General features: G+C 38.4%; 1 protein-coding gene across 1 annotated transcript; it reads left to right on the top strand.

Moving 5' to 3' along the window:
• The first annotated feature begins 1,053 nt into the window (after positions 1–1,053).
• LOC140169130 (uncharacterized) lies at positions 1,054–12,600 on the top strand. Its single transcript, XM_072192389.1, has 5 exons — positions 1,054–1,650; positions 1,694–2,333; positions 4,122–4,363; positions 5,200–5,290; positions 12,371–12,600. The coding sequence occupies exons 1-5, from the start codon at positions 1,054–1,056 to the stop codon at positions 12,598–12,600; spliced, it is 1,800 nt and encodes a 599-aa protein (XP_072048490.1).
• The last annotated feature ends 449 nt before the right edge of the window (positions 12,601–13,049 follow it).

Genomic DNA, 13,049 nt, shown 5'->3' with positions numbered 1-13,049 from the left:
GTTGGTCACTACCGGGCAACTGGTATCTTGCGATACCAGGCAGACATGCAGGGGATCTGGGAGCAGCAAAGGGCCCCAAAGGTGTGATACGCAGGCCCACCGGCGCGTGGACACGCCCTGGTTACACTCCAACCTTTGCCCCAGCTATGGGTCAAATAGTTAAGGTAGTTCATTACCTTAGGCGAACTGGGTTCCTATCTCTAATAATCGGCAAGAGGGCGTGATGGGCACATCCTTGATACGGCCAGTGAACACAAACAGGGAGTCCAGGGACCTGTGCAGATTGTTATCTCTGGTTGGAGACGGAGATCTCAATAGCAAAGGGCGGACGAAAATGACAGAAAGACTGCTCATCTTTCAACGGCCACTGGATGAATGGGAGAAGGCAAACTCCAATACCAAACCATACTGTAGGAGCTGCGACCACAGTATTAATAGCAATAGAAAAACTATGATGGCACAACTTAATAACACTAGGGTTAGAGTCCCTAATTCTAATTTTGGTTCTCCTGGTGCAGACATCGATTTGCCAAAATCAAATGACGTCTTGCCTCAAAATCCTCATGGAAGGGACAAGCCTGATGGAGATGCCTACAGGAGGAGAACATTTGTTGGGTGCAGGAAAATAGTTATTGTATCAACCATGAATGTAAGAACCATCAGAGAGCAGCGATGCAGAGAAGAACTTGCTTCCAAACTGATCAAATACGACATAGAGGTTTTGGGAATTCAAGAACACCGCATCACACACGATGAACCAATTAGATATGAAAAGGTTCTTGGCAAAACACTAATTACATCATCAGCTACAAGGAACAGAGCTGGAGCATCAATAGGATGAGTTGGAGTGTTATTCAACACACATGCCCAGAACTCTCTAGCCAGCGTTAGATCACACACTGACCGAATACTAATTGTCAACTTCCAAGGGAACCCAGCAACAACAATAATAATCACTTACTGCCCTACCAATGTAACAGATGAAGACATTATGGGGGTCATTATGACAACTTGAGACGAGCCATTGACTCCATCCCTGCTCAAAATATCTTGATGGTCATAGGAGACTACAATGCTAGAATAGGAGAAGAGGATGCTAGGTTTACCTATCATGAAACCACACACAGGAATGGCAAATTTCTTTTGGACCTTGCATCTGAGAGGAATCTCATCATCACGAACACAATGTTTCAAAAGAAGAAGGGCAAACTATGGACGTTTGTAAGTCCTGGTGGAAACAAGTATCAACTCGACTACATCCTTGTCCGAAAGAAATGGAGGAACAGCCTGCTGAATTCTGAAGCATACAGCTCCTTTGCAAGTGTTGGCTCAGACCGCAGAATCGTTTCTGCAAAAATGCGCCTGAGTCTTAGAAAAAGCAAGACTGCTGCCAGGAGAAGGCAGTATGACTGGAAGCTTCTAAGCACTGATAGTAACCTCCAAAAGCAATACACCATAAAAGTACGTAACCGATTCCAGCCACTGGAAAATATAAGTGAAACGACTACAGAAAAGTATGAAAGGCTAATAACAGCCCACACGGAGGCTACAGATAAAACTGTGCCAGTGAGGAAAAAAGTACATAGGGTACGCTTCTCAAACGATCCAAGAGTGAATGAAGCAAGAGACAAAATTAAGAAGGCGTATGAGGTGTATCAGGAAAATACAAGATCACAGACTCGTATATAAACAGGCAAAGAAGAGGCTTGCTGATGCATACAACCAGGTGGAGGAAGAAGATCTTAGCTCCAAGCTAATTGAGGTGGAAACAGCCCATGCCAACAGTAAGCATGGCCAGAGTTGGAGACTTATAAATGACATCACAAGCAGATTGGCATCTAGGAAAGGACAACTGGAAGGTAATACCCAGAAGGAAAGAGTTACTAACTGGTACAACCATTTCAAGAACCTGCTAGGAAGCCCCCCTGACATTGATGACGAGGACAAAGATATTCCAGCTGTCTTGGATGAACTGAACATCAAAACAGGGCCTTTTGAACAAGAGGAGTACGAAAAAGCGAAAATGGCATTAGTAGAAGGTAAAAGCAGTGGTAAAGATGGCATACCACCAGAAGTTCTTAAGCGATGTGACATAGATGACATCATCCTAGGATTCTGTAACCACGCATTGAGCGAAGGGGAAACACCAGAACAGTGGTCTATCCTAAACATAGTGCCTATACCCAAGTCTGGAGATCTCAGCCAAGCTGGAAACTACAGGGGGATCAGCTTAAGTTCGATAGTGGCAAAAACCTTCAACAGGATGATCCTCAACAGAATCAGGCCTGAACTTGATGAACGCCTGAGAAACAACCAAAATGGATTCCGAGTTGGTAGGACCACAGTCGGGCATATTCTCGCCTTACGGAGGCTCATCGAAGGGATCAAATCTAACAACCTTCCAGCAATAATTACCTTTATTGACTTCCGAGAAACAAACCTCTTCGAAATACTGGCCGGGGTATTGCAGGGTGACACTCTTGCTCCATATCTGTTGGTAGTGGTACTGGATTATGATAAGGATAATTTAATGAGATACACAAACTTTAGGAAGCGGTGAGCGAGTATAAGAAACACGCCTTTTGATCAAACTTAGAATGAACTGCATTGATGCGCGCAATATGTAATTGTTAATTTCTTTGCAACAACTCAAGCGAATCAAATAAAAATTTTATATGTGATGCACAGTAAAAAAGGCTATGCGCTACATTATTTTAAATTGTTTGATTTTGAAGTCTAGTTTTCGACTTACGTCCAATTTTATTTACTCGGTATTTTTTTCTAGGACACCCTATATTTTGTGCATTATTTGCTATTGTGCGTTTATTATAATGTATTTTTCACAGTTAATTGCATTTTGACCAACCGTGCCTTTTTAGGCTTACGCTGTGCAATATATTGCTTGTCTTTTTTAAACTTGTAAATTCAACTATTGTTCATACATCTTATTGTGTGATTTTGTGAAATGTAATTACAATCGCATTCCAAGGCATTTATTGTTTCCGTGCGCTGTGTTCACTTGTGAATGCGTATTGCGGTAACATTGCTCTTATTTACTTTTTTGCATAATGCATATTGCATGGCTTCTTGCTTTTTTGATCTCGAAATTACTGTTGCATTTATGTTGTGCATTATGTATTGTGTGCATTGTTTGCTATTTAGCGTGTTTTATAATGTATATTTCACAGTTAATTGCATTTTGATCAATCGTGCCCCTTTAGGCTTACGCTGTGTAATATATTGTTTGTCTTTTTAAACTGGTTTTATTATTGGTTTTTGTATGTTTTAAGATTATAAATTCAAATATTGTTCATATATCTTATTGTATGATTTTTTGAAATGTAATTGCAATCGCATTCCAGGCATTTATTGTTTCCGTGCGCTGTGTCCACTTGTGAATTTCTATTATTTAATGTTTGTATAATGTATGGCTTCTTGCTGTTTTGATCTCGAAATTACTGTTGCATTTATGTTGTGCAAGTGCAATATGTATTGTGTGCATTGTTTGCTATTTTTCTTTTTTTTTTTTTTTTTTTTTGTGTGTGTATATTTCACAGTCAATTGCATTTTGTTTGATCTTGCCTGGTTAGGCTCATGCTGTGCAATATCTTGCTTGTCTTTTTTAAACTGGTTTTTAATATATTGGTTTGCTTGCTTATACTTTTTGTATATGTTTTAAAATTGTAAATTCAAATAGTGTTCTCATATTTTACAAATGTATGTGCTTTTAATACCATGTTTTGTAAAGCGCCTTGAGTTATTTTGATGTAATTGCGCTATATAAGAAATAAATATTATTATTAAATCAGAACACCCCATCAAAAAATGGGTGTAATTAAAACAGTGTTTGACCGCATGAACTCCGTAGTAACGGAAACGAAAGATAAAATCAAAGAAGAAGAGCGAGTGCGTGCATCCTTGAAAATGTGTGGCTACCCGGATTGGGCCATGGACAAAGTAAAAAATCAATTGCATAATAAAGCCAAAGATGCAGATAAACTGAGATCAAAGAAAAGCAAGACCGCCGAGGCATGGTGGTCATTCCTTATGTCAGCGGCCTTTCGGAACGTATCCAAAGAGTATTCAAAAAACACGAAGTTGAAACCCCACCGCACTCTCAGACAAAAACTGTCATCTCTCCAATGTCGGTGAAACCTCACGGATATTCGGCACCAGACTTGCTGAACATCAAGCGGAAGTCAAAAAGGCTAATGGGAATAAGTTTCCTCGCTCAGAGCGCAGGACATCGGAAATGGAACAGATCAAATCAGCCATATCAGATCACGTAACAAGGGCAAACCATGTCATAGATTGGGAAGAATCCAAGATCCGTGGACGGGAGCACAACAAAAGATCAAGAGAAGTTCGGGAAGAAATGGAGATTAGAAGACTGGGCGCCAACACCCTAAACAGAGAGGAGGGCACCTACCATGTCTACGATCCGCGTTTCAAGTCTGCAAAAGAGACTAAGGAACACCAGAAACCACTCAAACTTGTTCAACGGGAAAGTGGTTCAGATGACCAAATTAGCATTGAAATTGCATTTTTTCGCGCTTTGCGCGCATTTATCTCGGTAAAGTTCTTTAAGTAGCAGATCAGTGGAACGATTTGAAAACTTTGCCCAAAGGCTCAGTGACTCCCGTACATCGCTCTTTGAATGTAAGCATTGAAATAGCAAATTTTCGCGCGTTACGAGCGAACTTTTTCAATTTTTTGTGCGCTTTTCCCGGTAAAGCTATTCTGTGGACAGCTTGAAAACACTTGGGTTACAGTTGTGGTGGAGGGGTGTCTTCTATCCGATGAGCCAGGGGAATGGGCGTACATCCCGGGGGATTGGGGGATAAATCCCCTCAATATTTTGTCCAACCCCATCCCAGGGGGCAGCAAAAGGTAAATCAGGCCAGCGCCATATACCAGCAAAATTTATTTCTCGGCATCCCCTGAGAAAATAATCTAGCGACGGCCCTGTACTTGCTGGAGTTTTGTTTATAAAACAACACATTTGTCAAGAGAAGCAGTGTCAAAGAAGCCTGTTTCCTGGAGGAGTAAAGTGCTTGGAGAACTGCGCAAGGAGTTACCTGTTTGGTGATTGGCGCAAGGAGTTACATATTTGGTGATCGGCGCAGGAGTTTAGTATTTGGAGAATGCAGCACCATTTTTGTGTAAATGGACTACAATGGACTTTGCTGATTTTTGCAGGACAAGGGAACAACAGGATGTAAATCAGCCGTCAAGAACATTGTAAATGAACAAGACAATTATCAAGAAGAAGACTGTTGGTTAAGTACTGGTTAGTTAAAATTGTGATTGCGTGATTTTTTGTATGTGCATTTGTTGTCGTAATTGTACAAATCATATTTTGCATTCAATTAAAGACTTATATTTTGTTAGCTTAATCAAACAGTGTATTTGTGTTTTGCATTCGTGTGAATTTGGGTAAAAGGTGATTTTGGCCTTGAGTCAGTACGACTCGTAACAATAGGTATTTCGTATATTTTCTTGATCAATAAACCGAATTTTGGGAAGGTTATGTGGAATTACATCACGATTCTAGAATATGTGTCCTAGGTCTAGACAATAGGCGCCATTAGCGGAAATTTTGCTTCATACAAGATGTTATTCACGTGTCGTAAAAAATACAAAAATACATAAGTTAACATATTTACAGTATTAGTGGACTCAGATTCTAGGGTATGTTTTTTCGCTAGAGGTCACGAAAGGTCACACATGGATAAAATTTGAAAATGATTCGATCTTGTTGAAAAGATATTTCAAATTACTCGTCAAGGATTAAGAAAATGTATAGTTTGTGCTATCCACGACCTATTGATTTATCATACAAAAACCTCATTTTTAGGCTGGACAGGGAGTCAAAATGTCAACTTACTGGTGGCAAATTGCTCATTTTGATATAACAATCGAGAAAAGGTATAAAACTTACTAATATGTTTACTTAGCCTCTTGTGCAATGGAAGCTAGAGATTTGACCTTATTTGCACTCTATCTCAGCAAATAACACATAGACTAGACAAAATTTAAAAAATTCAGCTTTCATAAGGTATTGGTTAGTAAAAGTTGATAAACCTAGATATCTTGACTAATCCAAAAAAGTCTATGACCTTCAAAATTACCCCAGAAATGATCCCATAGGGTTATACAGGGTTCAAAAATTAAACATGCTCAAATCAAATTGTCTGACTGGTCATAAAGATCACACAAATATAAATTTTGTGCACGTACGACCTATGGTTGTGGAGTTATATGCCAATAAGGGTCAAAGGTAAAGTTTCAAGTTGTACAGGGGGGAAATTAAAGTTGCTTCGATTTTCACGAAACTTGTACCAAATTGTTTGTAGGTTTTTACCCCTGTAGGTTTTTACCCCTGTAGTCAAGTGGCAAACTTAATTTCGTGGCTATTTTTTTAAGACAATATGCCACTTATCCCAATACGTTGTTTGGGTCACAAGTAACATATTTATACATGTTTATTGGTATAGTAGCAATGATATTATTTATGGCATGTATGCACTAAAGTTGGTTCAGCTCGTAATCGGCGGAATTGTTAGGCTTTTACATTACGTTGTGTGTTAAAGAATGTAGAGTGAGTATAGGACTTCTATTTTAATAGAAGTCCTATACTTACTCTAATAATTTTATTATTAAATAATTCGTGATGCTTCTGTGACAAGACAATTCTCAAAATGAAATATATTGCAATTAATCCGCGATGTTATAAGGCCCGTCGATTACGATCTGATCTGATTTTGATATTCAAAATGGTCGCCAAGAATTCAAAATGGCCGCCAATTTCAATGTATGCCTCTAAACATTCAATGAACGTTGTAAAATATAAGTTTAAGCAGTTAACATGTTAATTAATATACCAACACACCCCCACATACTACACTGCAAATATACACCACACCACCCCACACACCCACCACCTCACATTTAAATGCTTACATATAATTATGAATTCACTCTCAATGATAACATTTTATTCCAAATAATTCCTGAATTTAAGGTCTATAACTTCCCCCTTAAATGTCTTCATGTCTCCTCATCTGGATATGATAATAATTATGTTTCCGCCAAGTTTGATGTACCGCCACCAACCTATACCCTAACCCGTAATCCTACTCTGTACCCCGATACCCTTAACATGTATCCCGTACTAGTACCCTCCTCGGTTCGCATAACCCTGTATTGTTGATACCCCTAACCCCATCCCTGGCTAGTACCCCTACCCATCCCTGAGACCCCTAGACCCATTAAAGGGACCCCGTAACATATAAACATCATGTGCTTTAGAACTTGCTCCTACTTTGTGTCATCTTTTCAATGAATGTGTGTCTAGGGGTGATATCCCCTCTGCTTGGAAGTGTGCTAATGTTGTGCCTATTTATAAGAGGTCCGGTAAGCCAAAGAATAATATTTCTAGCTATCGCCCAGTTTCATTGACATCAATTCTGTGTAAAACGCTTGAGAGATTGATTTGTAGACGTCGTATTGTTTGTTATCTTGATGATCATGATATTCTTTCTGATAATCAATTTGGGTTCCGTCATGGAAGGAGCTGTGAGCAGATGTTAGCAAAGTTTTATCATTTCCTAAGCGGAAATCTTGATAAAAGGGATTGTAACTTAGTGGATGGAATTTTCCTTGATTTCAGTTCTGCCTTTGATAGAGTAGATCAAAATATATTATTGCAAAAACTTCATAACTATGGTTTTAGAGGTAGTGTTTTGCAATGGATTCAGAGCTTTCTTCATGGTAGAAAACAAAGGGTTATTTTAGAGGTGAATATTCTCAGTGGGTGCCAGTCACATCAGGAGTTCCTCAGGGTTCAGTGTTGGGTCCTATTTTATTCCTGTTGTTTGTTAATGACATTAACGATGGTCTCTCCTCTCCACCTTTTCAATTTGCTGATGACCATTCAATTGTGCGTTGCATTAGGAATATTGATGATCAAGTTTGTCTGCAGAAAGATCTGGATAAAATATATTTGTGGACTGTTACAAACAATCTTCCTCTCAATGCTTCTAAATGTGCTGTAGTTCATTTTTCAAGGTCTAGGGTTTGTGAGAAGTCCCTTTATAAATTAGGTGACTGTATTCTTCAGGTTGTTGATGATTTCAAACTACTTGGTGTTGTTTTCAGTTCTACTCTTTCTTTTACTTCTCATATTGATGTTCTCTGCAGGAAGGTTTCTCGTCTTACAGGATTTATTATTAGAACTTCTCGAAATATGCACTTCAGTGCTCTTCTTCATCTCTTTAAAGCTCTTATTCTCCCTCAACTTACTTACTGTGTTGTTGTCTGGAATCCTTATCAGAATTGTCTTTTGGACAGATTGGAAAAGAGTCAAAGGAAGATATCAAAAGTGTTGATGTATAGGAAGTTGTCTTCATCTGACTTGACCTATGAGTCAAGATTAACTGAATTTGGGTTGATAAAAGTCAGTGACTTGTTCCAGTTGTTGCGGTTAATATTCTGTTACAAACTGGTTAACCAATTGGGCCCTCCTTCCTTTCTTGAGCATTTCCATCCCTCTGTGGTAAACAAGGATAGGTATCTTCATTGGACCTCTCACACAAATGCATTTCTGAATTCTGTCTTTGTATCCTTTCCTCGTTTGTGGAACAAACTCCCTATATCTGTCCGCTCTGCAAATTCTCCTTCTTCTTTTAAGAATCTTTGTAAGGAGTATTTGAAAAATTAAGTTTTATGTTCATGTCTCAGTTTAACAATGATCTTCAGTTTGTAGGCCTAATTGTGTTTTGAGTGTTCACAGTGTGCGAACAAGAGTTAAGCATGAGGGTTTGAGTGGTATGTGTGTGTCTGGAGTGTTTGTGAGTGACGGGTAGGTTCGAGTGCACACCAGTATTTGATGAATAGCATAATTAACTACATTAAAGTATATTGAACATGTTGTATAAGTTATCTCATTGTACTCAATGATAAGTAGATTTTGTTGAATCTGAGTTTGTCTCATGGAAAATTGTAAAGTTGAATTTGACTGTGTTCAGGGGAGGATATGATATTGCAGCATGATATGTTCTTGCATTTTATATATTTTTTGCAAGCTTTGATCTTTTTGCTTTATATTGCTTGTAAGTTGTTGCTCACATTTTATTTTGTTGAGTATCCCCTGTACACAGACTTTCAACAATTCATGCAGGTTAGCTGTCAATCTATTTAATTTTGTATTTATTTTTGTGTTTTCGTATATGAATTATGTTATGTAACAGGAAAGGAAAGCACTCTGTGTTTGGACTTTTTTTCTTTCCTGAATTACCATTTTCTTACTTATATGTTGTATTATTACTATTATATTGTTTGTATTTTGGTAATTCAAATAACTATTATTATTACCCACAATCCACTGCCCAGTGGCCCATAACCTGATATGTTACGGCTAAGTTTGATGTACTAGAGCCAGCCTAACCCACCCGTCCTTGGCACCGTAACCACATACTTAGTACCCTAAGTCTCTTACTCCAGTACCCTTACACAGTCTTTGGTACCCCTAACGCCAGCCCTGGGACTCCTAACTCCAAACCTGTAAACCCCAAACTCCATCCCAGTATCCCTAACCCTATCATAGGGACCCCTAACACCAATTATGGAACCTTTAACTCCATTCCTAGAACCTCTAACTTCTTCCCCGAGACCCATGACCCGTCCCTGGGACCCTAATTCCATCTTTGGTACCCGTAACCCCACGTCCTGTTTACCCTTACCGAATGCCCGGTACCCCTTGCCCCTTTCCTGGTACCCGAAACCAGAACCCTAGGACCCCTTTCTCAATCCCCATTACTGCTCACCCTATTCCCTGGGACCTCTAACACCACCTTTATTACCTGTAATCCACATCCTGTTTACCCTCACCCAATACCCGGTACCCCTAACCCCATTCCTAGTACCCATTACCCATTTCTGGGACCACTCGATACCTTTTACCCTGTTCTCAATACACCTGCCCCCTACATTTATGGCCAATTCCATGTCCCGGCGATTTTAGTATATCGATGGGTGGGTTTTCAGTGGAGACCAATGCAACTAACTGGGCAAATTTGGGCAAAAGCACCCTGCGCTCAATTATGGCAAATGTGCGTGCTTCTGTTGCAAAAACAGCAAAAAGTAGGTATTGAGAAAGTCAGCATCTGAAAATCTGCGTGGCACATCCCCGTACAATTTTTTGAAGAACCACACCACAACCCCCGCCCACAGCGCTGCCATGTGCTTATGAATGTAGTAATACAGTGTGTAGTCCAAAATAGCACCACCAACTGTTCTTGTTCTTGTATAAAGGATATCTAAATGTGATAAACACATATACAGGGTGTCCCATAAAAAAATACGGAGTGAATAAAATTGAGCGTAAGTCGAGAACTAGACATCAAAATCAAAACAATTTAAAATGTATCGCATAGCCTATTTTCTTGTGCATCACGTACGAACGTTTTATTTGATTCGGTTGAATGGTTGCGAAGAAATTAACAATTACATAATGCGCGCATCAATGCAGTTCATTCCAAGTTTGATCAACTGGTGCTTTTTTCATACTCCTAAAGTTTGTGTATCTCATTAAATTTAGTCAACATTATCTATTCGACAGTGTTCATGAGTGATTTTTGATACAATGCAACATTATAATTTCTTGGAAATATTCCAAAAACATAAATGTGTGTGAGAATTTAAAATAGAACGAAAAGGATTTCACGGTACAAAATATGAAGCCCATTGACAGTTAACCACTAGTGCGCATTGTGTTGAATGATATTTCCTCGAACTTGAAATGAAGTGAATTGACGCATGGGGTATGTATTAGCTCATTTCTTTGCAATCAGTCAACCAATTCCAGTAAAATTTGCGTATTTGATGCAGAATAAGATGGGCTACACACTGATATTTAGATTGTTTGATTCTGATGTCTATCTCTCGACTTACGTCCAAATTCATTCGCGCGGTACTTTTTTCCGGGACACCCTGTAGGTCGCGGGATTTATTGGGTGGGAGTGTGTGTGCATTAAGTATTGGATTTGTGGGTGTTATTATTTTAATATTCAGTAGTATTCTCCTCCGCCGCCTGAGTGTGATTCCATTCACTCCACATAGTGAGAGACAACCAACCGGCGGCACGCATTTAGTTGACGAACACGAATACAATTTTTTTTAAATTTGAATTTAGGAATACAGGATAAAGTGTACTTTTGTTCTACTTGCCTGCAATATTAAGTCTTTAGCTTACTGTTAAAATGCATTTTTTTTGTCTTGAAAAAGTTGATGACTTCTACGCTAAGTGAATTATTTTAATTAATTGCGAGGTCTCCATGCTTTATAACAAAAGGCACTGCTCACTGGCGTATTGCCTGATATGTATCTTAACTCCAGCATTGTTGTTACTAATCGACCCGACATTGCCCCTATGACCTCACACCCTCTTGCTACACTATTTAATGGAATAACACTCATCTGATTTACAATGTAATGCTGCTTTTCGCCAGCCCATTCGCGGGTTAGTATCTGTTTCATAGATCGGGTTTGTATGCTCAAGAGATTAACTTATTGGTATTGGAATGATTAATTTTATTTTACTTTTTGTTGTGGAATTTTTTTAAATTATTGTTATTCCATTTGTAAGGAAAAGAAAGTATGTTTTGCCGTTTCTTCTGCATTGAGGCTGGCCTTCCCTTTTAAAGGGAATTTTTATAAAAGTGTAGTAGTGTATATTACTCACTTGTTGAAATAAGGTATTAAAAATTGGAATGTTACCGCCGAAAGCAATGGAAAAAATCCAGCCCAACCGAAACTCCATATCTAATGGTGCGCCCTTTATCTAAACATTTCAAACATCTGATGACCTTGGAATGACCCTCGACACACAAGACATTATGATGAATGTATACTTATAATCCGTTAATATTTACAAATATGATTGTTGAAGACGTTTGATGAGCTAGAAATTAATAATTCATGAGAAATATACGGTAGTTAAAATACTACTTTCTTAATTCTGATGATTATGTTTTTTATATTTGATTACGTGTTATAATATTTGTGTACGCACCATCGGATAGATGAGTGTCACTGTTGTAAGAGTGAAGTTCCAAATACAATTCACACTGTTGTTCAAAGATAATAGTTTTTGGACTGTTATCTATATATACTACATTATCCACGAAACAGCTTATATATTTTTCTATTGTATAATAATGTATATTATTATAATGTATATTATTTTCCAAATCTCATTTTATATCATAAATATATTTTGCACGTCATAAACTAGATTGGTTGGAGATTCGATCACAGTCATAGTCAAACATTGTAAATAAAACGTAAACGTATTTATATTTCGTTCCAGATGTGAACACAGAAGATTATACAGCGACAGCCGGTGTTGATTATACTCCTCTTCTGGACGATCCCGTATATTTTACGCCTGACGCCACTGATGCTACAGTTAGCCTGAATATCATTGACGATGCCGATGTAGATCCGGGCGAGAGTCTAGTGGTGTATATTGCAATTCAAGTAAACGGAGAAGTCTATCATGGCTCGTTTACATACATCACTATAATAGACAATGATTAGCCATATCACATTGGATGCACAAATACACATGCAATAATATTATCATGATTATTGATTAAACAATCCTCTTTTCTGTCATACCTTGGTGCTTTTAAAATTACTTCCGGTATCACGACCAATTAATATAACAAATAAATTTCAAATATGTTTACAACTTCTTATGGTATGTATGTTCCCTGTTCTATTCGCTGGCGAAGCGATGTAATAATCGGATTAACTACCATAGCAATAGGGTAAAACAACTTTTGAATATATCGGACTTCACTAGTACGTTCACTCGGTACCTCTGCATTGAACCATATCAATCATGCTGATCACTCGCACCTGCAAGATTAGTATCTTTGAAAAGAGGGGTATTGTATTCAATCTATGATTGCAGACATACACAGGTGATGAGTGCAACCTGCATGTAGTGAAGCGCGATATATTCAAAAATTATTGTATCCTAT

The sequence above is a fragment of the Amphiura filiformis genome, chromosome 14, assembly GCF_039555335.1.
Source record: "Amphiura filiformis chromosome 14, Afil_fr2py, whole genome shotgun sequence".
Lineage (NCBI taxonomy): Eukaryota > Metazoa > Echinodermata > Ophiuroidea > Amphilepidida > Amphiuridae > Amphiura > Amphiura filiformis.
This window is presented reverse-complemented; position numbering and strand designations above follow the sequence as displayed.

Excerpts from the sequence above, each read along its gene's own strand:
- LOC140169130 (XM_072192389.1), top strand. The coding sequence starts at position 1,054 with ATGGTCATAGGAGACTACAATGCTAGAATAGGAGAAGAGGATGCTAGG. Across the intron at positions 2,334-4,121 it reads CCAAAATGGATTCCGAGTTG|ACAAAAACTGTCATCTCTCC; the intron begins GTAGGACCACAG and ends CCGCACTCTCAG. Across the intron at positions 5,291-12,370 it reads AGACTGTTGGTTAAGTACTG|ATGTGAACACAGAAGATTAT; the intron begins GTTAGTTAAAAT and ends ATTTCGTTCCAG.